The 27753-nt window shown below is 39.5% G+C and overlaps 1 protein-coding gene across 12 annotated transcripts in view; it reads left to right on the top strand.

Moving 5' to 3' along the window:
- BNC2 (basonuclin zinc finger protein 2) overlaps positions 1-27753 on the top strand; it is a 326513-nt gene that overhangs the window by 287241 nt on the left and 11519 nt on the right. For 9 of the 12 annotated variants that reach the window (XM_064437881.1, XM_064437882.1, XM_064437883.1 and 6 more), the window contains one exon: positions 9932-11895. In XM_064437881.1, coding sequence (XP_064293951.1) covers positions 9932-11895 — 1964 coding nt within the window. Of the gene's footprint in view, positions 1-9931; positions 11896-15434; positions 16347-27493; positions 27538-27753 lie in introns of those variants that run through there. The other 3 variants (XR_010370492.1, XM_064437891.1, XM_064437889.1) reach the window with 2 other exon arrangements.

The following is a 27753-nucleotide window of genomic DNA, read 5'->3' as shown; positions in this document are numbered from 1 at the left end:
TGTGCAAGCCTGGATAGAAAATATGCAGAAAGCGGCCACATTAAGCTAATTGGTGGATGAATATACACTTGTAAAAGTGCTTCTAATGGCACGTTTGCTGCTCTCCAAATGACTACTGTTAATGTGGAGAAGTGGGCTGCCTAGAAAGTCAGGGCTGCTGGGACAAGAGGGTATTAAGACATGCAGGCACAGTTATTATTACTTTGTACACTGTAATATAATTTCCCCCACTTTCTTTTGCATTTCAGTGCCTCTAATATGTGCAAACAGATAGCTCACTTCACGTACCAAAGCATTTTTATGTTCCAATGACCTTTGCCGTTTTGGTGTCACTTCTGCACCCTGCTGTCTCCCCATTTTGCATCACATTGCCACCTATGACACACCTGTTTTTTTTGTAAATTTTTTAGGTAAGCAGTCAAAGGAAAAAGGCCTCATTAAGATTGCGTTGTATATATTGCAAGTAATAATGCATAGTCCCCTAATGAATATTAAAGATGGAAATAAATCTCCTGGTTCTGCTGCCAATCATACACCCAGCATATAGTACAGCCAAATCCCCTGTTGAGGCACAATTTGTGTTCAATCAGAAAACCAAGCATGTAATGAAATCCAGTTTATGAATATAACCTATTGGTGCTTTTACTCCAGTGTTTTTGTCCTTGGTCAACTTCTCAATTCCTTACAACACCCTGGTTAGGCAAATTTCTTACTGACTTCTTTGGAAGTTTTACTTACAAGCCAGGGAAGACTCAGCTTTTCTTGCTTACATTTTCCAGTTAGGGTTATAGCTTTAGTCAGTTTAGACTTAAAGTGAGAAAAGGACCATCTGATAATCTGACTTGATTTGACCGCTAGTTGTTTTGCCCTGCTTTTGGTGCAGTCCATGTTAGATGGAGCAAGGATGACAGACATTATTTGTTCATATTATCACATTGTGCATTGGGGATGGTCATCACTGAAGAGAGGCTGGTTGTCTCTTGCAGCTCTGTGTATTGCAAATACAATACCTCATCGGTGCTCTTTGTGAATGTTTCCTGTTTCTCATAAAAATTATGTGTCATTCTTTCAGTACTGGTGAAACTGAAGCTCAGAAAGAGGGGCTTAATTAGCTTACTAGTTTTACTGAAAGACTGCCAGAGCATAGAAAACATAACTTTACTTCTCAGTGAGTTGCACATCACTGACACCAACCAGTAAAACGACAAGCAGTTTCAGGAACTGGTAGTATCAAGGCAAATTTTCTTACATGGCATCCAAAATGGGCAACTGTATATGTAAAAATTGCCAAAAGTGAGTATGAATATCAATAATTTCTGTGGTTATGTCATGGTTTAACCCCAGTCAGCAATTACGCACCACTCGCTCACTTCCCCCAGGTGGAATGGGGGAGAGAATTGGAAGAGTGAAAGTGAGAAAACTCATTTGAGATAAAGACAGTTTAATAAGGAAAGCAAAAGCCATGCATGCAAGCAAAGCAGAACAAGGAATTAATTCACTACTTCCCATTGGCAGGCAGGTATTCAGTCATCTCCAGCAAAGCAGGGCTCCATCACACTTAACCTGGGAAGACAAATGCCATCACTCTGAACATCCCCCCACTTCCTTCTTCTTCACCCAGCTTTAGATGCTGAGCATGATGTCATGTGGTGTAGAATATCCCTTTGGTCAGTTTGGGTAAGCTGTCCTGGCTGTGTCTCCTCCCAGCCTCTTGTGCACCCCCAGCCCACTCATTGGTGGGGTGGGGTGAGAAGCAGAAAAGACCTTGACTCTGTGTAAGCGCTGCTCAGCAATAACAAAAACATCTCTGTGTTACCAACAGTTTTCAGCATGAATCCAAAACATAGCCCCATATTAGCTCCTATGAAGAAAATTAAACTGTATCCCAGCCAAAATCAGCACAAGTTATACATATGCTGGGTATTTCCTACCCACTTACATGCAAAATTGTATTGTAAAATTAATTTATAGCTGGAATTATTTCAGTGGTTTGCTATGTTTGTGTTTCTGTTTACATCCTGTCCTGAAAAGTCCTTGTGACACCTCATAGTCTAAAATTTTTGTCTTCATATACCGTGCGCTTGGTGGTTTGGTTACCTCTAGGAATCATGTCTGCCTAAGGGCAAACACTCTGTTACTTGCCACAAGTTAGTGGCAAAGCTTCTTCAGAGACATTTCAATGAATTTTCCATTCTCACAGGTTGCAGAGAAGCAAAGGTGTCAAAATATGCCTCTGTACTTGGCGTCAAAAGTTGTGGCTTTCAAAGTTGTTTAAGTAATTTGAATACCCAATTTCTATAAAATCTTGATATGCTACCTTTTGATGAATGTGACAAAAAATGCCTCACCTTCAGTGCGCATTAAAAATATTTCTGTGAGCAGATACCATAAATCATCTGGTGACCTCACATTAACTCCTCATTTAGGAAAGTCTTTGGAAATCTTTTGAAAGTCTCAACCAGACCTGATGGTGAAGGGAATAAATGTTTGCATTTGAAAATTTGTGCAGTTCTCGGGGGGAGAGCGGCAAAATACTTGGGAAGTGGCACTGGTACTTCAAAATAAATGTCAATAATGAAATAATGACAACTGCTGAAAGATAACTTTGGATCCTCTTAAAGCTACCGAATCAATGTGTATCCATGCTAATGGGAATTCTGCTCTTATCAATTAGTTGACAGAAATTGCCATTTAATAGTTGTCACCAAGATGACAGTTGTAAATCAAAGCAAATTTTGTTGACATCATAGGTGTTATACTACTGTAAAACTAGTAAATGCAAGAAGAGTATCAGGCTCTGGCTGTGCTTAGATTATTTTCCTCAAAGTGTGGACAGTTCACTGTGAAGAAACTTGTCAGGCACCCTATTGTAAAGAGGCTCAGCTTGATGTAGTTGCTATGATTAAATGAAGCTCGAGCTGCTGTGATTAAATACGTTGTAACCCCACAGTGATCTATCATAGTTTTAAAAATAAAAATGCTCTATGCAGTGTTATTCAGAAAAGAAAAAAAGTCATCATCTTGTGAATTATACATTCGTATCTGGTCCATAATCAAGAGCATTCCATAACAAAGTGAATATTTTATCAAAAGTCAAACAATATGTTTTAAAAATCAGAAGAAGCATTTAAAACAAGTGCTCTTGCATCCTAATAGTTTTACTGGAGTTGCAGAGGTGAATACACATTCATGAAGAGCAGGAAGGAGTTCAAATTAATGTTTCTTTTCTGAAAACAGTAAGAGACTCTCTCCCCTAGCCCCAGTTTGCACAGATGCTTTATAGCTGGCATTTCACAGAGTGTCATCACCTTTCAGGGCAGTGCTATAAAATGTATTTTAAGGTTGGTGAATCTGAAAAATGAAAAGGGTAATTGGGGTGCCCTATGAGGAACTTCAGTCCCCAAAAGCAGTCTTGTGTTGGGGGTCCAGTATTTTCATACTTCTCCCTGCATATCAGCGCTCCAGCAGGTTGTTTGTGTAGGGGTCTGTGCTCCTGGCATATGTCTTTGGGATGAGATATAAAACAGAGGACCTGCATACTTTTGGTCAGTAAAGACCCTGTAGGCCATTTAGCAAGAGCGTGGGTGGTTAACGGCGGTATCCTGGCTAGGTTTCAGCTGCGGTTATTGCATTCCACCTCCTTACGTTCCATCTGCAGATTCAGCAGGACATGGTGTTCCTCACTTTCACTCCGAAACCATTGAGCGGTGCTCCTGTGCGTCGTTAGACAGCCGCTGTGCTCCACTATGGTGGTATGCCCCCAATATATATTCAAACAGATTTGGCTCCACATCTTATTTCAGGGCTAAGTTATGTCAAAATTATTTTCCAGCATGGTCACTGGAATTACTCTGGATTTAAAGTGCAATTACACTGGATCTAAAGTGAAGCCAGATTTGACCTAGTATCTACAATATCAGTTAGTAAAGTTTGCAAAGGCCTATGGGTGTCCTTTTGGTCAAAATGCAATGCTTTTTGCTGCTGAATGCATAAGGAGACATGGAGTCTAAGGAGCAACCAGAGCAAGTACCATTATAAACCTGGCAACAAAAGTAAAATAATCATGCATATAAGTAAATAAAATCTCCTTTGTGTTACTGTTCGTTTGAATATATACTGCCAGTGTCATTCTCAGTGATACTTTGGGGAAAGGCAGCCACCTTCTTTTCCCCTGCTGAACATGCTGGTATCCTCATGCATACCCTGTGCCTTTGGAACAAAGAAAACAAATCCAACAGGTAAGAGAAAGGGGATGACAGAAAGGAAGAAGATCTATAGCTTTTGATTTTTCTAGCAGAGCGCAGGCTGTAGTGAAGCCAAAAGATAAAGATTTCCATTATTGACTGAGGACTCAGTAGTGCTGCACTGTGTTTGTTCCTGCTGCAGCAGTATAACTCAAGGAAAGGACTGCTGACACTTAAACATGAGTTTGTTCATATGGTTTCACTTGGTGAAGGGGGGCTGGTGGGAGGTGGATGGGAAGTGACAGATGGGGGAAAAAAATTTTAACCATGGCTTGTTGCAGGCTGGATGTGTTAAATCTCATTGGTTGCACGTGTATAATGGTGAGCAAGTATGCACACCTTTTCTTCATGTTTACAGGAGCAAAGGTGAGTTAGGTTCAGCATGGTAAAGACACCTATCAGGAAAACGAATATGTGATCGTATGTGCGAGTGTACGTTTATATGGAAAACTAGATAGAGGGCTTAATCCTACTGAGGTCAGTGGGAGTTAACCAAAATGAGCAAGAGGTGTTGCACATTGCCCCATCTGTACTAATGTGAGATGGTGTGCTGCTGCACACTTTTGGTAACTTATAACCCAGGAGTAGTAGGACTACCAATAGTGTAACAACTTGAAATTTAATTGGGAAGCAAAGAGATGCTCCTGGGAAATTGAGCCAAACAAAAACAGCAAACCCTAAATCATGGAAATTATGTAGGCTTTTCTTTATTAGAAACAAATGTTGATTTTTTTTTCCGTCTGCACCCTAATTAAAACCATCCTCTGCAATTATAGTATGACCAAATGAATATCTTTCAGACTGCTTTTCAACTGCCACAGCTGCACTCAAAATGTTTCTTTGAGATCAGCTAGAAGTACATAGCTCTTTAAGAAGGTCTTATAGGAGCAGATTTGTGGTAAACACTAGGCTTGCACAATCATTTAATCAAACGTGTACCTATGTAATATTTTGTAACATGGATGCTTAGCTGATATGCATCAAAAGCGTCAGTTTATGGTGTATATGCAAACTTGCTAAAATGTGAAAGCTAGCAATGTATTTTTCTGTATAACATTGAGTGATTCTCAGAAGTTATCACAGTAGTGCCCAACAATAATCTTTGAGTACTTCCCAGAACATAAGGCTTGTTTAAGAAGCAATTTTCACTTTTTTTAACCTTTCTATTAATCTTAACTCTTGTATAATCATCTGCCACTATGTATTCAGCCAGGTGTATGTATACATTTTACCTATACCAAGAAGTTAATTAGTAAGATAAAAATAGAACTGCAGAAAGTCTGTGGTGTGTATGTGTATGTACATGCATGTGTCTGTGTGAGCACAGACTTAAAATTATCTGCAAGTAATGCAGGCACAAGAGTCAATGGAGCTTCTCACACAAAGTGAGAGTTTAAAACAACTGATTTCATAACAAAAGTTCAAGGTTTACACTGTATGTTTATAGTGTATGTTTGGATAGACTCTTTTTCTGAATACGCAGTTTTTTACTGCGAGGTTTGAAAGCTGAATTGAAAGCTTGAAACTTATAAAGCCTAAAGGCCCTTAGGAAATGAGGACTCATCTTCACAATCCTTCCCAATTAAGCTCCTAAAATTCAGAGTGATCTTTGTGTCCATCTTCTGTTGTAGCCCATTTGTATAATCCAAGATAATTGTCTTGACACCCATCACTTGTTCTGTCTGACCCAGAAGTTTAAGACAAGATGTACCTTAACATATCCTGACACACCTCTTCCTAACGTACGGTCAGCAAAAGTGAGGAGGCAGGTTCAGGACTGATTAACCATGACATTACTTTATAGATCTAATGTAGTATGTGTGTATGTGAATCTGTATCTGTACAAATAATAGTGAGGTGTGTGTTCAGAGTTAGAAAAAGATTCAAGGTTATATCTTGTATACTTGGAGGTTTTTAGAGATTAAAAGATTTGCTCCATCTGAAATTGTGAGCGAGCCACCCAGACATTAAAATAAAATAAAATAAAATATAAAATAAAATAAAATAAAATAAAATAAAATAAAATAAAATAAAATAAAATAAAATAAAATAAAATAAAATAAAATAAAATAAAATAAAATAAAATAAAATAAAATAAAATAAAATAAAACAAAACAAGGCTGTATGGACAAAGAATGAAGATCATCACTGTATGCTGTACGGTTGGGCTTACTTGTCTACTGTCTGGCTTAGAGCTGTAAGTGTGCAGTGGTATCTTTATACTCACTGACTTCCTTGTACACATTCTCACAGGAGCCTTGGCTTAATCAGATGAAAAAAGTAATATAAATTGGAACCTTTTGTCATGAAATATTTAAATGTGGATATGATTTAATGGCTTTGGGGAAAAAATTTAGCATGAGAGATTGTAAGAAACAAGAAATCGATTACATGTAAGAAAGGATTTGAACCTCTAATCAAGTATTACCATATACAGAGAGATCCCTAGCTAGTTATAGCTTAATTCAAAGGGGATAATGGTTAGATTTTTTGTTAATTTTAAGTTTTATCAAAAAATGACATTCCTATTCACTCTTTATCTAGTTTTGAATAATACATACTTACAATGATTTATGGAAAGCCATAATTATGTAAATATTGAAGCATATGCTACACAGTATCCGTAAGTAACGTGTTTTCTATGAAATATAGGCATCTATGCAATTTTTCTTTACCTATGTTGGGGGAAAAAAAAAAAAACAACTTATTGTGAAAATTAACAAGATATAGCTTGATATAACTAGTAGGAATATAAAAGGATGATTTGAGAGCAGCTTTCAGATTTCCTGCTGTTTCTGTGACAGCACGGGTAACCCCATGACAATGACACCCCTGACTACCGGTTTCTCCAGTCAGTGGGACTTAGCAGCTGCTGAAGGTCTGGCCCTTCTCATTGCAAATCCTTAAACGAAATGAAACAAAGGTGGCATCTCATTGAGAGGTAGCTCATGTAGCCAGCTACTGGCTTCTGTGAGTTAAGCTGTGGAATAACTCCCACAAAGCATACTGAGAGCCCCCCCCCCCATTTAGATTATGTGAATGCAAGGAGCTGGGTACATTGCTACTAGGTGGGAGCCCGTGTGATACCACCTTCCACTTATGTGTGGAAGTCTGTTACTGGATCTGTACCTACAATTCTCATGAGTTACTGTCGTGCTGGCTGTGTTTAATTTTTATTTACTTAAATATCCATTTTTGTAAAGCATCCATCTGTTACATAAGCCTGTGAGTGATTTACAAATTAAAGCAAAAACAAAACAAATTACTACCAGTAGTACATTACAAAGCAGCCTGCAGCTGGCTGCAGACAGGAATCCTAATTCAATATATGTAAGCAGTGTAAATTAGACGATGTTATTTCCATCTTCAAACAATGCAAGTTACAGTTAGAAGGAATGAATACTTGTGGCTTGGGATTAGAAATGTGTGTGTATAGATTGAGTCAGAGGTGACAGCAAAGGCCTGGAGACTAAAATCTGAACCAGGTCTGGTTTTGCAGTTCCAGGTAGGAATTACTGAAGCACAGAACCAGTATGGATGGCTGGAAGTTGTGTGAGAAGTAGTTGTAAGAAGATTTAGGTCACACTCATGGGCAGAGTAGCCAAAGTTAGTTGGATGGGAAAAAAATATAGTCTTAGAGCTTTAAAATATGAACCTGTTCTTTAATTTTTTGTGGTAGTGGTGGGTTTTTTCTCCCGCCTCTCACCCCATTTTGGTTTTGTTTTATTTCACTTTGTTTTGGTTTTGGGTGGAGTTTTTTGGTGTTCTGGATTATTACTACTAGATAACACCAACTGCCAGTAAAATACTGCTCCATCAGACAGGTAGAACTGGGAGGGCATAGAAATTACAGGTGTCCACAGTGCTTAAAGGTGTTCAAAGGTGGGGACATTTCCTGACTAATGCTGCAAACCAGGACGAGCATCTGCATCATAGTGTTTCCTTCATCACTGTGTAAATACATGCGGAACATTTTCTGCTCAGAGATGGTTTATGGGGCTTTCCATCTGGGTCAGCTGGGTAAAATTTTCCTTCATTAATTTCTGTTGAGTGTTTCATAGTCTTGTAGGGTTTGATTGTGAATGGTCATGTGTGGAGCCTTTCTCAAGGTTTTACAGTTGCATCTGAGGCACTGAAACATACATGTATCCAGAGAGGTGACACAGATCAGAACTGAAATAATAAAACCAGCTGTAATCAAATAAATACATGCTTTACTATTTCAGGCAAGTTGCATTTTCCAGTATTCTAGAAAATGTGAGGGGAGAGATGAATCAGTCCTCTGAAGACTGAAAATAATAAAATAAATAAATAAATGAGACCTGAAAAAACCAAGAAATATACTTGTATGCTTCATAATCAAACAAGAGCTAATGGTTTTTGCAATAGTATGTAGTCCAAAGTGTTCAGATAAGGGTTTGAAGCTGAGATGCAAGATTTTAAAAGATCAGAGACAGTGTGGTGGAGTATCTTGCAAGGCTTTCAAACTGTTTAATGCATACAGAAGCATTGGAATAATTCTGATCTGATGGCCTACAACAGTGCTTGTTGGTTACAGTTACCGTGCTGATGTTATGTCCAGCATTTGCCCAAAAGAAAAAATGCCAATAAAATGCTGTACTCGTTATATAAGTATTTTAATATGGTTTTATCAATACATGCTGGAATGGATTGCCTGACATTACATTGCAGAATTTTTAAGTCCTACCTTCAGGCAAATCTCATGCTTACTAGCAAAAATGAAAGTGTGAAATGCTTTTTAATGTATATTTAACAACAGATAGTCTAGTGATTACTGATGTGTATTCTCTCTGGATTTTTCCCTTGCTATCAGAAGGCAATGTTAAGAGACAACATTTTTACACATTTATGCTATCTACATCCATCAGATGCTTACTTTTTACATATTTTTAGCTGTCATTTATAACAAGGCTGCAAAAAAGTCATCTCTTCAGTCTAAACCATGCCAAGATTGCAAGCTTACAATCAATTGCCAATAATAGCCCAGTTCTGCTTAAAACCAGTGCCCTAATTTCTACCTTTTGATGCAAGTTTATAATGAATATGTTTCTCAGTATTGCTGTCATGGGGAAAAAAAAGGAAAAAAGAAAAAAAAAGGAGTAAGGTACAAGTGTTATGTGCTATTTTTAAGATTTTTTGCCTTGCATCAAAATTTCTTATGAGGTGGCCCGTAAGCTACTTCAGTCTTATGTCTGCTTATATTAAAGAAGCAAATCTGTCAAATGCATTTTTTTAGCTCTTTCTTATAGTGTCACCATTTAATACAGATTAAGGTACAGTTTTCTGTATTTTACAATGGATTGCACAGCAACAGTTCATGTTTTACGCTAATGTACGTTAAACAGTAGGATTGTACGTAGATCACTGTTGTTAAAAGGGAAGTATTGAAAGCATTTTAGATCACAGAGCCCTGTAGTCTACATTTTGTTTGGTCTGACATTATTAAACTCAGTTTCTCTGACTGTGACTCTAATTACTGTTTTTGCATGGCTGGAAAGTTTGCATTTTTTGGTTGAGTTCTATTAACGCTGTTTGCATGTTATTTTTTGAGCTTGGTGTTTCATGTTCAGACAGCAGAGCACCTTCTTTTGAATTCAGTAATTATGCAGAATCAATAAGTTTTTTCTTTGTGTTTGTCTTTGTTGTTTCTTTCATATGGCCTCTAGGATGCTGCAGGCAAGGTGCTGGACCGCTGGGCCATCATGTCCAGGGAAGAAGAGATCATTACCCTTCAGCAGTTCCTGAGATTTGGAGAAACCAAATCCATTGTGGAGCTGATGGCAATTCAAGAAAAAGAAGGGCAGGCTGTGGCTGTGCCATCTTCAAAGACAGATTCAGATATAAGGACTTTTATTGAAAGCAATAATCGCACCAGGAGCCCAAGTCTCCTTGCTCACCTGGAGAATAGCAACCCTTCCAGCATTCATCATTTTGAAAACATCCCAAATAGCCTTGCATTCTTGCTTCCATTCCAGTACATAAATCCAGTCTCTGCTCCACTTCTGGGGCTGCCTCCAAATGGCCTCCTGCTGGAACAGCCAGCAATGAGGCTCCGTGAACCAAGCCTTACAACCCAAAATGAATATAATGAGAGCAGTGAATCTGAAGTTTCCCCTACGCCTTTTAAGAACGAGCAAACGTCCAGCAGGAATGCTTTGACCAGCATCACAAATGTGGAGCCCAAAACTGAGCCAGCCTGTGTCTCTCCTGTTCAGACGCCTACACCTGTCAATGATTTATCAAAAACAGAACACACTAAAAGCTCGTTCCGCATTCACAGAATGAGGAGAATGGGGTCAGCCTCTAGGAAAGGAAGAGTGTTTTGCAATGCGTGTGGCAAAACTTTCTATGACAAAGGTACTCTTAAAATCCACTACAATGCCGTTCACCTGAAAATCAAGCACCGGTGCACTATTGAGGGCTGCAACATGGTCTTCAGCTCTCTCAGAAGCCGCAATCGCCACAGTGCTAACCCTAATCCCCGCCTCCACATGCCTATGCTAAGGAATAACCGCGACAAAGATCTAATTCGAGCTACGTCAGGTGCCGCTACTCCGGTCATAGCAAGTACAAAATCCAGTCTAACTTTAACAAGCCCTGGGCGTCCACCGATGGCATTTACCACTCCCCCTTTAGATCCTGTACTACAGAACCCTCTTCCCAGTCAGCTGGTGTTCCCAGCTTTAAAGACTGTCCAACCTGTTCCTCCTTTTTACAGAAATTTACTTACTCCTGGAGAGATGGTGAGTCCTCCAACCTCACTCCCTACTAGTCCAATAATACCAGCAGTGAGTAGCATGGAGCAGCATCCCCCTCCTCCTTCAGAGACATCAGTACCTTCAGTGCTGATGCCCACCCCAGAGCCTAATGCTGACCTTGCCCCCAAGAAGAAGCCAAGGAAGTCGAGCATGCCAGTTAAAATTGAAAAGGAAGTTATCGATACTGCTGATGAGTTTGATGATGAAGATGAAGAGGTGAATGACAGCAGCACGATGGTGAATGACATTGGTCATGACAACCACTGCCATTCTCAGGAGGAAATGAGCCCAGGTCTGTCTGTGAAAGACTTTTCCAAGAGTGACAGAAGCAGATGCATTTCCAGACCAGACATAAGAAGGGCAGACAGCATGACATCAGAAGATCAGGAGCATGAGAGAGACTATGAAAATGAGTCAGAGTCATCAGAGCCCAAATTGTGTGAGGAATCCATGGAAGGTGATGATCACCTCCATGAACCTGGTGAAAAGTCTATGATGCACAGTGACAGACCAGATGAAAATCACGACTCTTCCAACCAAGATGTCATTAAGGTGAAGGAAGAGTATACAGACCCTACATATGATATGTTCTACATGAGCCAATACGGACTGTACAATGGAGGCAGTGCCAGTATGGCTGCCCTTCATGAAAGTTTTGCTTCTACATTTAACTACAGCAGCCCTCAGAAGTTCTCCCCAGAAGGTGAAATGTGCTCTAGCCCAGACCCCAAGATCTGCTATGTGTGCAAGAAAAGTTTCAAGAGTTCCTATAGTGTGAAGCTTCACTACAGAAATGTTCATTTAAAAGAGATGCATGTCTGCACAGTGGCTGGCTGTAATGCTGCGTTCCCATCACGGAGAAGCAGAGACAGGTCAGTAAATATTAATTGATCTTCTACATTATTAAATGTATTGAATTATGTAAGAATAGGCAGATTAAGATACATGAAGAAATAGAGAGATGCACAGTAATGACAAGTGACAATCGTGTTCCCATGACATTGAGAGAGTTTTATCACTTTAAGATTTTCATTGTTGCTTGGCATTCTGAACAGTATATATTGTGCCTTCCTCTTAAGTGACTGGCTAGATAATAAATGTCATTATTCTTTTCTGTGTGTCTGCAAACATGTGTATTGCACTTCTGTTTATAAGCTACAGCTTTTATTACATTTGTTTTATTCTCCCTGCAACTTTTAAAACAAGAAAAGTTTCTATTAAATATATAGTAAGTTATATACAATACAAATATCTCTATACATGCATATCAAACCACAGGACTAGGAAGGAGGGGAAGGAGTGGATGGACAGTTGGATGAATAGACAGAGGGTGAGAATGGAAGGACTGGAATAAAAGAATGATTTCTATCTCCATAGGATCATATAAAAGCAATCAGGAAGCATTAGAAGACTATTCTTTCTATTCTTCAATTTTTAAAACTAGCTTCTATGTTGTAGCAAGAACAAGTAAATATTAAGAAAATAGTTGTCTCTTTCTTTAGTAGAACTTACACACCTCTCTATCCACAATGGTCATTTAGTCTATTTGATCGTTTCTGCATGTGAGCAGCTCCCTTCCCCACTGATGGGATTTATGCACACTCAGAGAGGAGAGGCTAGACCCCTACATATTTTTAAGATCAGCCAGGGTATGTTCTGCTGGCCCTTCAGATGACATCATGCTCTAGCTATGTTGCATCAATACTGAAACAGTTGGGCTTAAACATAAGCAGCTGGTCCTTAAACTCTTAGGTTTGGGGCTTTTTTATACACTATTCTTTTTGATTCCTGGACATAACGTAATATAAATGGAATTTGTCAAGGCTGTAGGGTATCACATCTATTCCATACTTGTGGAAAAAAGCTTTTGCATGTGATGATGATCATATTGTCACATACCAAAAGCTCTCTGGTTCATGGATTGACGGTGAGATTGGGTTGTCACTTTTCCTTGACTTGTTTTTCATATTTGTTCATTATGTTGTAAAAATTCAGCAGGCACAGGAAGAAAATTAAACCTAGCTAAACATTTCACACACAGCTCCTTTTTTTTTTTTTTTTTTTCATTCGTTGAAATCATCATAGAATCATTAAGGTTGGAAAAGAACTCTAGGATCATCAAGTCCAACCATCAACCCAACACTACCATATCTCCTAAACCATGCCCTGAAGTGCCATGTCTACACATCTTTACCTCCAGGGATGGTGACTCCACCACCTCTCTGGACAGCCTGTGCCAATGCCTGATCACTCTTGCAGTAAATAAATTTTGCCTAATATCCAATCTAAACCTCCCCTGATGCAGTTTGAAGCCATTTCCTCTTGCTCTATTGCTAGTGACCTGGGAGAAGAGACCAACACCTACTTCACTACAACCTCCTTTGAGGTAGTTGTAGAGAGTGATAAGGTCTCCCCTTAGCCTCTTCTCCAGGCTAAGCAACCCCAGTTCCCTCAACCTCTCCTCGTAAGACTTGCTCTCTAGACCCTTCATCAGCTTTGTTGCCCTTTTTTGGACATGCTCCAGTGACTCAATGTCCTTCTTGTAGTGAGGGGCCCAAAACTAAACACAGTATTCAAGGTGTGGCCTCACCAGCGTCAAGTACAGGGGCACGATCACTTCGCTGCTCCTGCTGGCCACACTATTCCTGATACAAGCCAGGATGCTGTTGGCCTTCTTGGCCATCCTGGCACACTGTTGGCTCATGTTGTCATGCTGTCACCCCCAGGTCCTTTTCTGACAGGCAGTTTTCCAGCCACTCTTTCCCAAGCCTGTAGAGTTACATGGGGGTTTTGTGACCAAAGTACAGAACCCGGAACTAAGCCTTGTTAAACCTCATACAGCTGGCCTCGGCCCATCGATCCAGCCTGTCCAGGTCCTTCTTCAGAGCCTTCCTACCCTTCAGCAGATCAACACTCCCGCCCAACTTGCTGTCTTCTGCAAACTTACTAAGTGTGCACTCGATCCCCTTATCCAGATCATTGATAAGATATTAAACAAGACTGGCCCCAACGCTGAGCCCTGGGGAACCCCACTTGTGACCAGCTGCCAACTGGATTTAGCTCCGTTCACCACAACTCTCTGGACTTGGCCATCCAGCCACTTTTTTACTCAGTGAAGAGTACACCGGTCCAAGCCATGAGCTGCCAGCTTCTCTAGGAGAATGCTGTGGGAGACAGTGTCAAAGGCTTTACTAAAATCCAGGTAGATAACACCCACAGCCTTTACCTCATCCACTAGGCGGGTCACCTGGTCATAAAAGGAGATCAGGTTGGTCAGGCGGGACCTGCCTTTCATGAAGCCATACTGACTGGACCTCATCCCCTGGTTGTCCTGCACACATGTTGTGATTTAGCTGGCAACTCAGCCTCACACAGCCACTCACTCACTCCCCCACCGGTGGAATGGTGGAGGGAATCAGAAGGATAAAGCTCATGGGTTGAGATAAGAACAGTCTAATGATTAAAATGAATCAATAATAGCAACAATAGTAATGTAATGAAAAGCAAAATAATGAGAGAGGCAAAACTAGGGGCAGTGCTGTGGGGAAGGGGGAAGGAACAACCAAAACAAACCACACGTGACGCAGCCACTCACCACCTGCTGACCCTGATGCCACCAGCCCTGGAACCACAACTGCCTGCCCACCCCCTCCCCCCAACCCCCAACTGCCCCTGTTAATGTACTGGTCATGGCATCGCATGTTATGGAATGAACATCCCATTGGCTAGTAGAGGTCAGCTGTCTTGGCTGTGGCCCCACCCCTCCCAGCCTCTTGCCCATGTGGCAGAGCATGGGAAGCTGGAAAGGTCCATGACTACTGCAGGCACTACAGTGAAGAGAATTAACCCTTTCCCAGACAAAACCAGCACAACATGCTTGGTGAGCCCACTCAAGATGAACTGCTCCATAACCTTCCCCGGTACGGAGGTCAGGCTGATAGGCCTGTAGTTCCCTGGATCCTCCTTCCGGCCTTCTTGTAGGTGGGTGTCACACTGGCAAGCCTTCTGTCATCTGGGACCTTCCCTGTTTACCAGGACTGCTGGTGAATGAGCGAGAGTGGCTTGGTGAGCACCTCTGCCAGCTCCCTCGGTACTCTCAGGTGAATCCCATCCAGCCCCATAGACTTGTGAATGTCCATGTGGCTCAGCAGGTCATAAATTGCTTCCTCCTGGATTATGGGGGGTTTATTCTGTGATATGTCCCTGCCTTCCAGCGCAGGGGGCTGAGTACCTTAAGGATAACTGGTTTGACTGTTAAAGACTTATGCAAAGAAGGCATTTAGTACCTCAGCCTTTTCCTCATCCTCAGTTGCAATGTTCCCCTCTGCGACCAATAGAGGATGGAGATTCTCTTTGGTTCTCTTTTTGTTGTTGCTATAGTTGTAAAAACATTTTTTGTTATCCCTTACAGGAGTGGCCAGGTTGAGTTCTAGCTGGGCTTTTGCTTGCCTAATTTTCTCCCTGCAAGACCTAACGAGGGCTCTGTATTCTTCTTGTGTTACCTGCCCCTTCTTCCAAAAGCTGTAGACTCTCCTTTTTTTTCCTGAGTGTCAGCAGAAGCTCCCTGTTCAACCAGGCCGGTCATCTTCCCCACCGGTTTGTCTTGTGGCACTTGGGCACTTGCGGCACTTGCCTGCTGCTGTGCCTTCAAGACTTCCTTCTTGAAGAAAGCCCAGCTTTCCTGGACCACTTTGCCCTTCAGGACTTCGTCCCAAGTGACTCACTCTCCCAACCAGTGCCCTGAACAGGCCAAAGTCTGCGCTCCCGAAGTCCATGGTAGTGGTTCTGCTGACCCCTCTTCTTACTTCACCAAGAACCAAGAACTCAGTCATATCATGGTCACTAAGCCCAAGACAACCTCTGAAGTGGTTTGAAAGTGAATATATCATGTCATATAAAATGAAAGCAAGTTAGTGTTGAGGATACTGAGGAGCCAAAATTCTCCATTTTGATGGAGAGTCCATTCCCCAAATATATCTTCTGTTACCATTTATGGAATCCACTAAACAGAAAAATAGGAACACATATAAGAATACAAGTTCAAAACAGGTTAGAAGGACAAAAAAAGTACGATGGGACAACTGGATATGAAGCAGGTAAAAGTAAATTAAGACTCCCTTCTTGGGGTATCCTGATAACTTTTATGAGACTTGAGTTTGACAAGGGAAGCATGTGAGTTAGTGGCATAACCTATGCTGAGTTAAGATGTGTGCAGCCTGTGTTGCAGGCTGTGTATTTAAAGATAAAATTATTATTTACATACAATTTTGAGTTTTGTAAGGCACAAGACCATCTTTTTATACCATTCCACTAGTAACACTCAGAATATTTTTTAGTTACGTGTTGCGCTTGGGACAAAAGAAATTCTTAGCATATTGTATCCTTTAATTGCAAAGTTTTAATAGCAGTTATACACTTTAAAAATTCAAAGGTACGATATAGTTTGTGTACCCATTCAGACTTGATATTTTTGTAAGTTCGTTAGTACAGCTGGTTTGCAACAGTTGTCTGGAAATGCCTTGAAAGAACCAAGTAATACTCGCATGGTTATTGATAATTATTTCAGGTACTTGAGCGAGAAATATCTTCAAAATTTCTGTGGGCTATCCATTCTTATTCAGAAGTGCAATGTCTAAGGATGTGCAGAAATGGAAGTATACATACAGCATATAAAACAAAGTGGATGAAAGACTTAAGTAAACGTTTTAAATGTTGTTTTCTAATACTTCCTCAAAAAAAGAATGGTTTTAAAAATAAATTTAGGAAGTAGAAGTTAAGTTAATATAGTATCTTTTTTTTTTCTCAGATTGTTTAATTGCCCTAAAGAATTTTCCATTCACTTTGTTTTTGGTTTCTGCTGATATTTCTTTTGAATATATATGTTTATTTCAGAGGCGGTCATTACCTAACTACATAATTTCTAGCTCTTCAGATTATGGAGAGCACCTCAAAGATAACTGGATAACTAATAGCATTGCAAAGTAAGAACTTCTTCCAGCCGCTTAAATCAATTTCACTTAAAAGCTCAGAAGCATTTTGCTATTAATTGCTGTACAAGAAATAAGAACTAGCTGCCTATAGAAAAAGCACTCAGTAATAATTCCTGGATAGTATTTGTCATGTATTGGTGTTCCATTTTGGACACATTATAAAAAGCCTGTGTGATTTGCTTGTGTTGTGAGTCACATAATCTTTGACTAGCTTGAGAAGCTTAGAATTACTTTGCTTTGAAAATTAAAATTAAATAACTTTTTCAGTACTATCTTCTTAATGATTTTAGAGTTCTAGCTCTCTAGTTCTCCCATAGCTCATAGAGTCCAGTGAAGTTATTATATCTATTTTTAGTCATTTTATTAATCATATTACTCGTAATAATAATATTATTAATCCTGTTATAACTAGTTAGAGATAAGAAAATGCAGACTCACATGGAGATAAATAGCATTGGCTGATCCTTTTTGTTTCTTTTAGAGGCATCTGATATGGCTTGACCATTTCCAATGCAATTCTAGTTAATCAAAGGTTTGACTATATTCCCCCTGTCCTGTACATACACAAAACTCCAAATTGTTGACAGTGGGTGTAGCTGTGTAAAATGGGCTTTGCAAGGGTGGGGTTGTGATACAAAGTGCTGGTTAAGGACGGCAGCAGATCATGTCGTGAGCAAACGCAGTGCTCTTCTGACTGAAGGAGGGTTTTTGTCCATGTCACAGCTGCAACCCTCTGCTGTGAAATGCATCCTGTAGCAATTCGTGTTAACTGTTGACTAAATCCAGCTTCCCATGTCATTTGTGCCAAGGTCAGCTCCTGTATAAATATCCTTCTGCCAGAAAAGCTGGAATATCTTCTGAGATCGTTGACTAAACAATGCTATTCCTTGTAAATTAGGGTCAAGATAACCAGAAGATTCAGGTGTTTTTTCAACACTGCGCAGAGGAAAGCAAAGCAGAGTCCCTTACTGTCAATGACCCAGTAATTCTGTTTCGCTTCTAAAAATTAGACAGTATTGCTTTTGAATTGTCAAGCTTCACTGAGCGTAGATTTTATAAAAAGGGCCTTTTTTCATCATCTTCTGAGCTACAAGTAACATCACTCATCAAATCAACCTTATACATACCTATATCTTTGATCTTTTCCCCAAAGAGAGAAGCCTTTCTGTCTTTCTTTTCCTGGAAGACTACACTTATGAAAATCACTTTTTCTCCATTCTTTGCCAGCCACTCCCTGTATTATCAGTTCATCCGTTTCTGTTTCTGTATTTAATTCAGATGTCCTTTCTTCTAAAGCCAAGATGTTCAGGTTACGTCTTGTTACAAGAAGGGAACGGAGAGTAAATAGGAAAAGAAACCATATTGAAAATTATGTCAGAAGCAATGTCATAAGCCTCCTTTTGAACAGAAAGACATCGTTTCCAAATAATATTTTAGATGGAAAAGAGAGAGAAGGGAAGAAGATAAGTTCCTGTGAGAACTGTGTACCTGAATGGAAAGAATTGTCCTTTAAAGTGAATTCTCTCTGGACTCAGAGGAGGTCTGTCCTGTGAGTGAGGAGAAAAGGCCTGTGGGCCCAGTGGTTATATTCCCCTGGGACCTGCTTCCTGGCCTCATCTGTGAGTCCTGCCACAGCAGATACTGACTTTGCTTTATGAAGAGATAGGTGTAGTTGGTCCTCGAAACAAGCACTGAGGTACAGCTGCTCAGGGAAAGATCCTGAACAGTGGATAAGACATGCAGATGGGAGGAGGGAATAGTTATTTCCTGTCCAAAGAAGACAGTAATGCTAAAGTTTCATCTAAGAGTTTGTGTTGGAGAGCACATGCAGAGGTGAAGGTCTGACAGGTATAGCTTAGAGCAGCTGGCTTCGTTTTTGGATCTCATCTTTAAGAGACAAGAATTCTGTTGTCGAAAAACTGATGAAACAGGAGGCGGGTAGACCTTCTGCCTTTGGTAGGTCTTGTTGAAAAGCTACTGTCAGAACTTAAGGAGAAATACAGCCATCTTCTCTGTCAGCCTTAGTGCATGCTAAATCCCTGTTTTGCCTCAGTACTGGCACTATTAAAATCTGTGTTTCTTACACTAGGAAACAGCATTAGTAAGAGTACGTTACCATGTTTTCCTTTCTCTCAATATGCAAAATAAGTTAATTCTCAGTGTACCTGTTCAGAGGAACAAAGCAATAACTTTTCACTTTGTCTTTCTGCTATTAAAGCAGTACTATGAATTGCTCAGGTTTGTCTTTAAACTTTCTTATTAAGTGAGCATGTGTGTATGTGTGTGTGTCCCACAAGGTAGGAAAGGTGACTTAGCCCCATGAATAAATTTAAAAACAAAATAACATCAGCTCAGGGTAACTTATAAATAAATATGAGGCAACTATTGGTGCCAAGTCTGATCATGCCACTAGATTGCTAGTTAAATCAGTCCAGATTTAAACACGTAAACTCCTTGATTTGTATGGAGCAAGATATCTGTAGGTGGTTTATTAAAACCTGCTGATGTCTCCGGAACTAAATTTGTGCAGATATAGGCCTCTGGGTAGCTGTACTGAAAAAGCAGAGACATACTTTTTGCCTGGTTACCTGACTTCCAGCCCTGTACAGGTGTGCTTCAATAAATTAACATCAGTTACCTACGATGAGCCACTGCATACATTATCAAGGGAGGTGAAGATGTGAAAAAGCTGCTACCTGCCTCTTGTTATCACCTCCTTGACAAAACAGCACCCATTTATTCATCATCCTATGATGCTTGGAATCTTCTACAGATAACTTCTTAGAGCATTATTTTCTATAAATGCACTCAATCCTAGGAACAGATAGCTCCAACAAATATGATATTTCACATCAGTCCATGATAACTATTACTGTATTTCCCCTAATATAATTAGCTGTCACATACAGCTTGAATTTCCTCCAATACAAGCAAGGAAATCAGGTTTTAAGAAATTAAGTGTCTGATGAACCATTTGTTAAGAGGCAAAGGGGCTATTTTATGTATTTTTAAAATACAAACATATTTACACCTACACTACTGTTTCTTGACATGATGCAGTTCATTAAGAGACTAGCTGCATATCCAATATGATTGTATGAATTACATTTTCTCTTGCAGAGTCACTAACATGTATGTCATTGCTAATGTTCACGTAACTCTTCCTTACTGAAAAGAACCTGGATCATAAAGAAACATTTTGTTCCACCCCTAACACAGAGCTAACCTCTTCCATGAGTAGTCATGTTGAGCACAGTCTGCCTGTGCTGCATACTCACCAATGTGAACAAGAGACACAGAATTAAAACTAGAATGCATAGAACTAATTTCTCCATAAGATTTTTTTTTTATTTAAAAGAAAATAAATTGAAACAAGCTCTAAAGAGGCTACTTATGTGAGTAAAGATTGCAGGATCTACTGTGGCTTGGAGGGAGGTATTTTCCAACTACACGTATCCATTTGTTTTGGGTTTGAGTTGGAGGTAGTGATTGGTTGTTTTTTAAAACAATCTGCTGCCTTTATTTTCTTGTTCTCTTTGGATACACAAAATGGTATCACTTTGAGAGTGAGAGTACAGTTTCTTGTGCAGTGCAAGAAGTCTCATTGTTGTGTGAACTTGCAAGATATGTCAAGGACTTTTTAGTGACCTGAAAAGCTTATTTAAATAAATGGCTACACCAAGATTAAGAAAGGTAGTAAGTGTAAGTAAAGCATTGAAAATACTAGCCAAAAGCAAAACATGCATTAGGCAATATTTTCCCCTGGTATGTGTTGTGACAAATAGTGTAAATGTTTAATTAGGTTTGTCCAAGTTTCTTGTGCAGGTTCTGTGTGTTTTATGTTCGGTGAAAGAGATTATTTGGAAAGGCATGACTGGGAGAATGAATGCTTATTCGTAATACCCTGGTTGCCCCTAGATTCCCAGGAAATAACTGGAAGAACCAAAACTTTTCTCCAGAGAGTGGGAGAAAACAAAACATCTACCTACATTAGTTCCTGCAGAGAAAGGCTCTAGCTGTTCTTTTAAACTTAACAGCATAAGACTAAGATTTCTGCTACAGTGGAGGAAGCTGTACTCTACAGATACAAGATAGCACCAGGACCCTACTCCCAAAAGCCTGGATGTGTGAAAATGGAATAAGATAGTGCAACCTGAGAGATGTAGTACTCTGAGGTGGAAGATTCTAGGGAGAAATAATAAAAGGGGGAGGGAGACACATCTGTGGCGGGAATAACTGTGTGTTTACTGCCCTTTGGAGTTACAGCTGTCAATGCTGGAGAGACATGCTAAGTAGGCAGGTAAATGCCATCATACATATATACATTACACATTCATTTGTCAGCTGTGCTTGTCTGTCTGAAAAGAGGAACCTGAAGAGGCAAACTTTACATCAGATCTCATGGCCTAACCAAGGATTACTTGTACATCGGACCATTTTATTCTCCTCTTAATGATGATGATGCTCCTCCCCTTAGATTTGAGCCATGTCTTTCATAAGAACATGAACTGAGTGACTGTGCTGGGGCTTATCTGACTGAATTAGAGTTAAGTTTACCTGAAAGTAAGAAAACTGCTGAGGCAAGTCCTAGAAATTACCTAGAAAAAATAACCCAGAAGGGGAAAAAATTAACCAGGTGTAGACAACTCCAAATAGCTACGACACTGTTTTGGAGGATAGTGCGCCAGTCCTGTCATTATATGTAGACAGAGGTAGACATTGTCCACAGTTGGACCCATCCCAAAGATAAAAATCATTCCTAGGGTTTGTGAGGTCATGGGGTAATTTTTGAAGTAGAATTAAGTAGCGGGCAATCAGTATAGTAAAACAAAGCTCATTTGGGTTTCTGTCCCATTGCTTTTTAATAAGAAAGGTCTTGGCTAGTGGACCCAAATAGATTGATTAATAATTACAGGGAACATTTTGCTGTAGCCACTAATCCGTGCAGCACTGGCCTGAAGGTGGGTTTACAACAAGCAGGTGAGACAGAAGTGTTTTGCCCTGGAAAATGTCTTAGTAAAAAGATGTTAATCAGAAATATTTGGCAATCTGTATGCCCTGGGGAAAAGAAAACCCAAAACCCAACCTCTCTAAATCTGGGACACCTTTTCATGGTTATACAAGTTGCTAGTGGTGAGGCATTATGACAGGGAGTAACAGCAGATTTGTGAAGTAGAGCCTATAACTGCAGGAGTACACTGTGCAGTTAGAAACAGGTAAGGGAAAAGATAACTAGACCGCTGACTACTTATCTAAGGGTGATCCTGAAGGAAGAGATGGAGAGTTATCAATGGGAGTTAAATACTTGACAGTGTGAAGGAGAGACTGTGTACTGTATAGATGCTGCAAGTGCACTGCAAGACCCTGTGCGTGGCTTTTTGCTACCCCTTAATCCTGACCTGCGTTACTCACAGTCTTCTGTCCTTTCCCTCTCTTCAGGAAAGATGGCCAGCTGTGCCACACATCACGTACCAGTATTTATGATATTATGCTGTAGTTGCTACAGTAAAAACGAGTCATTCACATCCAGCAGGTACACATAAAGTGTTCCCAATCGCACTAAAGATACCTCAGGTGGTCTGTCAGGACCTGAGGTAACACAGGAGTATCTCAGGTGTGGTACCACTTATGCTCTTCCCATATTGACCTTTTAATAGCAAACACTGGATATTTCCTGACAGAATTTTTGAGACCACCACTTCTAAAGAAAATCTAAGGCTTTTAGTAGTGCTTCCTACTTCCCAGCAACATCTTTTAAATGAGCAGTTTGCCTTGTGCTAAGTAAGCCTTTTTTTTTTTTTTAATTAAGAGCTCATTTCACTTTTAAGCTTACACTAAAAAGCATTGCTGAAAAATATCTGTCTAAGAAATAATTTAACATTTTTGCCATAAGGCACCTGCAAGCTTCACATAAATGGACCTGGAAGAGAAATGAAAGAGTTTTAGGTTTGCCAAAAATGTACACTGTCATAAAAAAGAAGGGATTGCAGGACTTTCTTGGCATTGTGTACAAATATGAAGTGGTTAATTTTGTATGGGGTACAGTGGGGGCAGACAAAGAAAGGATGGGATTGTAATAAGAAGATATTTTTTGCTGTCACTTTGGTTTTGCTTTTCTTTGGAAGAGAAAAGGGGTAAAAAAAAACCCTAAGCTGTATGTCCATGTCAAACTATATGAGTCTGAAACATAAGCAGTAAATTATAAGTTTTATAAGTTGTTATTTCCAATATTACTGATTTTGATTCTAGTGCTTTACAAACTTTATTGCTTATTTTATTAACTAGGGAAAAGAGTTGCCTGCTTCCAGTTCAATACGTTTTCTTCCTTTCTCTCTCTCTTCCTCCCTTTCTCTCCCTCTCTCTCTCATTTTCTTTGTTATGCCAAAATAAAAAAGCAATTACACTTCAGCCACTTAAAACTGATAATACAAACAGGACATAGTTAATTTTGCTGCCCATAAATCTTACATCGTACTTTGTGTTTAACACACAAAATGTGGCAATAAAAATAGCCCAAACATGTATATATGTGTGTCTATGGATGCATGTACTGAAAGACCTATATATAGCTGCATTGGTAGATAAAGATCTAAAAATATAATGGATAGAAGGAGAACTTGGATTCCCACCCAGAAAAGGTAAATGAGCCCTTGTTTCAGGAAGATGCATGCAGATGATACATTATGCAAGACTGAGAGTCAAGATTTCATGAGGGGAGGAGGCAGGCCCTGGAAGGAAGGATAACAGATCTTGCACTGGACATCTCTCAGGTCTGATAGCCAGATAGGGGAGCTACACTAATTCTGCAGCCTTTTTAGTCTGTTCTGTCACAGAAGGGGCACCGCTGGGTCAGTCAGCTCACTAGTAATTGTGTTTTACAGACTTCTAAAGCAATTGGCTCAGTCAGTCCCAATTCAATAAAAGCGGAGAGCGAGAGTGAGAGCACTTTTGTTCTATTTTTTACTTGAAATTATTTCATTCAGCAGTCTGTCTTTTTTATTACCAGGATTTGACATTAGCACTCCAAGCTATATTAGCATCCATTTCAGCAGTTCAGTAATGGTATTAAAAAAACACTTAACTTCAACGGTGAATGGTTGTATGACAGTACCATAAAAATCCACATTAAAAAAAAACTTATGTATTTGTCCCTGCAAATTATTTTTCACTTGTTTAACCACTTCAAAACTACACTCTCTTGACTGGTGTTTGCAACAGCTCTAGCAGCAGGGGAGGCTTGTAAAGGAACTGAGAAGCAACTGCAGCAGCAATGGCATAAAGGGAAAAATAAGACACTTGAAGAAAAATGTAATGGGAACATGCAAGCACATATACATGCACAAGAAAGATGTCTCATTTTGGGTGGGTGCCTGTCATTCATCAAATGAAGTAAGATTTTAAACTCAAATAACTCACAGCAAAATCTTTGGCATCTTCTACATTTCTGGGATTTAATTTTGAACCCAGCACTCTCCAAGCTTGGGATGGCAGCCTAACTATCTTGGCACTGCAGCACACTCATAAATGACTGCATTAGGTTCTAAATTTTGATTAAACATTCTGTAATTAATCAATGGTAGACATGAAGCAGTTGGCAAGGTCCAGAGCTGCAAAATGTTTAAGACATAAAACATTACAAAGTAATTAGAATGTGCTCCTTCAAGAGAAGGATTGCCTTCAATAAAGAGGTAAATGATAGCATCGTGTTTATTGTGGACGTAGGCAGCCAGTGCAATATGATAAACTGCAGGAGATACACATATCAGTAATCATCCACATTATTAGTGTCATTAATCATAATTCTAAAAATATGACAGCAGCAGCCAACTTTTTGACCAATTTTGCCTCTGCCTGTTGGCCTTTATAACTTCACTAATAGACTGCAGAGCTCCTGTGCGTGGCAGTTTGCATTGAGAATGGAAGGTTAATTATATTTGAGCTGTTGATTCCTTCTCTCCTCGGAAAAGACTGAGCACTTTGACAATCCCAGGAGCTCACTGCTGTTAAACCAGTAAAAGTACTTTATTGAAATTTTCTTCGTTGGTCAGGAATGAGTAGATGTTTCAAATGAGATATAAGCGCCAGGCTGGGACGGCCGCTAATGTTTCTTCCAAAATAATCCTTGGACAGCAAACTGAACTCATACTTCCCTTAGATATCTTTGCACAGTCTCTTGTGGATGGGTAAAAATTTGAGAATTTAATAACCGCTGACAATAGTACGTATGGAAGAATCTCAGAGGAATGAAATTACTGAGGAGTTGGGCCGTCAGTGAAGGGAGGTTATAGGATAATCAGCTATCAGTTGACCTGAAAGGGGTACTTATTTAGTAATGTAAAATTACTAATGGAGGAACCCTGCTGAAGTGCCACATTGTGTTTGGTTTTATAGTTCTTCTGGTATTATATAAATAAAACCAGCATTTTTAGACAAACAAAGCAGTGGGAATGAGAATCACCATTGCATTGTGACCAAAAGAAATGGTTTACATATTTGCTGTGGAACCTGAAATCGTACAAAACTGTCTCTGGATCTGAGGGTTTATTATGAATTTGAACTTCTAATGCAATCAGTAGAGTCTATGAACCTTCTGAGAAAACCATGAGATAATGTGTTGCTATGCATCAATATCTGGGAGAAAAGAATGGGTTTCAAAGCAGAATTGGGGGAAGCTAGCTGTTCTGACTGAATTTTATCCCTTTGCATTTACTGAAACCTGAAACTTAGTAAAATTGATGAGTGGGATGCTGAACTGAAGGGACTGTTTGCATTAACTCTGGCAAAATTGTCACATTTTGCATGACTGTGGTAACAGTAAAATAAAATGAAGGATGAAAACTTCTGATTATAAACATGGATCATGTAATAGTTAGATGATTTAGGTTTGAAAACAAATGTTAATTCAGACAGTTTGCCAACAGATTCTACCTTGGATGTTACTTCTTAAGGGGAAACACACCTTTTGTGAAGGACCAGCAAAATACTTCAACACACAGGAGATGTATGACTGCTGTGCAAGCCCTTGTGTGAATTGCCTGCACAGGGATCAATTTTTATATAGACCATGTGTAGATTGTAGAAACAGCTTATGGCAGTTGGACTGTTTGTCAATGGTGCTGAGCACCTGTAATACCCATCAAAAGACTTTGTTGTACATATGATGACCCCCTCGTGCATGTAATATTGCTACACTGAGTTAGTTCACTTAGGAAATATTCTGTCAGATAAATCTTTTTATTCTAAACTTTCTCAACCAGTCCAAATATTAGACAAGAGTGCTGGCTATTTTGTAATGAGTCTGTTTTGCTTCCAGGCAGCTAGTAAAGTGAGAGGTTGAAGTGTTGCAACACAATTTTGATCGTTTCTGAGTAACTTTGGCAAGTATGCCAGTGGTTGTGCTTTTTGTTTCTAATATCTTTTGATCTTTAATGGACAACAATAGTAAAATATTAAGAGTGCGACATGACCTCGATGCTTCTGAGCACATACAGCTGTTGTGAAAGTGTAATTCTGTTCACACCGTAAGGACCGTCTCACTAAACACCTCAACAGGTATGTACTGAATTATTGGGCCTTTCAAGAATCCTGAACCTGTCAGATTTTACATTAAAAATTATTTGGTAGCAAACATTGCCATCAGATATCAGTTCCACATTTAACCTGAGTATTTGCTCACACAGTCAGCTATCCTGCCTCCTGAAATGCCATCTCGGCATTATCATTTTTTATGCATTCCACAGCGATGACAAATTGTTTTCTGACTCTAACTGTGGATTAAGTATGCAAAAGGCGTGTTTGCCACTGCCAACAAACCAGTAATTCTCACTAACATCTTCAGAGTTACAACATTTACAAAGTTGCAAAGTGGAGTAAACAAACCATCTGTTTGGCTTTACCATATATGTCATGCTCTCTTATTAGCATATTACAATTCATTTAGTAAACAAATTTGGTGGTTTCGTTCATGTCAAAGTTAGAGGGAGCTTGAAGATGATTAACATTCCTGGGACAGGCACATTAATACATTGCTTCCTCTGCAAAGTTAAATGGCTTCTCAGGAGAATCACCCCTTGTTGACAAGATGAGACTGTGAATTTTGTTTGCCTGCCACATTAGGGGCCGTAAGGGGATGGGAAGCTCTGAGAAAGAGGAGCAGTGTAGGCAGCATAATTCACTGCGAATTGAAAAAAGAAGTCTAATTCTGATAAATGGTCGACCCCAATACATCCTACCTGTTATTACAACAGACGTGCCATATCTGTGCAGTAAATTAGTTAAACCCCTAAAGAGTTTGATGGGAGCTTATCTTCAAGTGAATAATTTGAGTGTAGAGGGAGCTGTCTTCGTGACCAGTGTGAGTGATTTGTTTCATATTGAAAGAGATTGAAATGACTGGGCTCCACATCTTTAATTTGCAAGAACTTGCTTGTCCTTTATTTCCTGCATTTAATAAGCACTGTTTTTTTACTTTTTTTAATAGGTGCTGAACTGTATTTTACCTTTTGGATTTTCTTCCTATGAAAGGTTAATATTTTTCAGATTCTATGCAATTTAAAGCCTCAAAACCTGATGTTATTACCCAAACTGTTCATGTAGAAATGCCATGATTTCACTGGGTAGTATAGTTTGTCTTCACTCATTGTTCTAAAGTCTAGCTCCTATCCTTACTTTTCCGCTTACATTTAAAGACAAACTAAACATGATCAAATACATGGAAGCACTAGTGCACAGACTGAAACC

The sequence above is a fragment of the Phalacrocorax carbo genome, chromosome Z (genome assembly GCF_963921805.1).
Source record: "Phalacrocorax carbo chromosome Z, bPhaCar2.1, whole genome shotgun sequence".
NCBI classification, from domain to species: Eukaryota; Metazoa; Chordata; class Aves; order Suliformes; family Phalacrocoracidae; genus Phalacrocorax; species Phalacrocorax carbo.
Note: the sequence above shows the minus strand (reverse complement) of the source record. Positions and strands in the feature narration are given on the sequence as shown.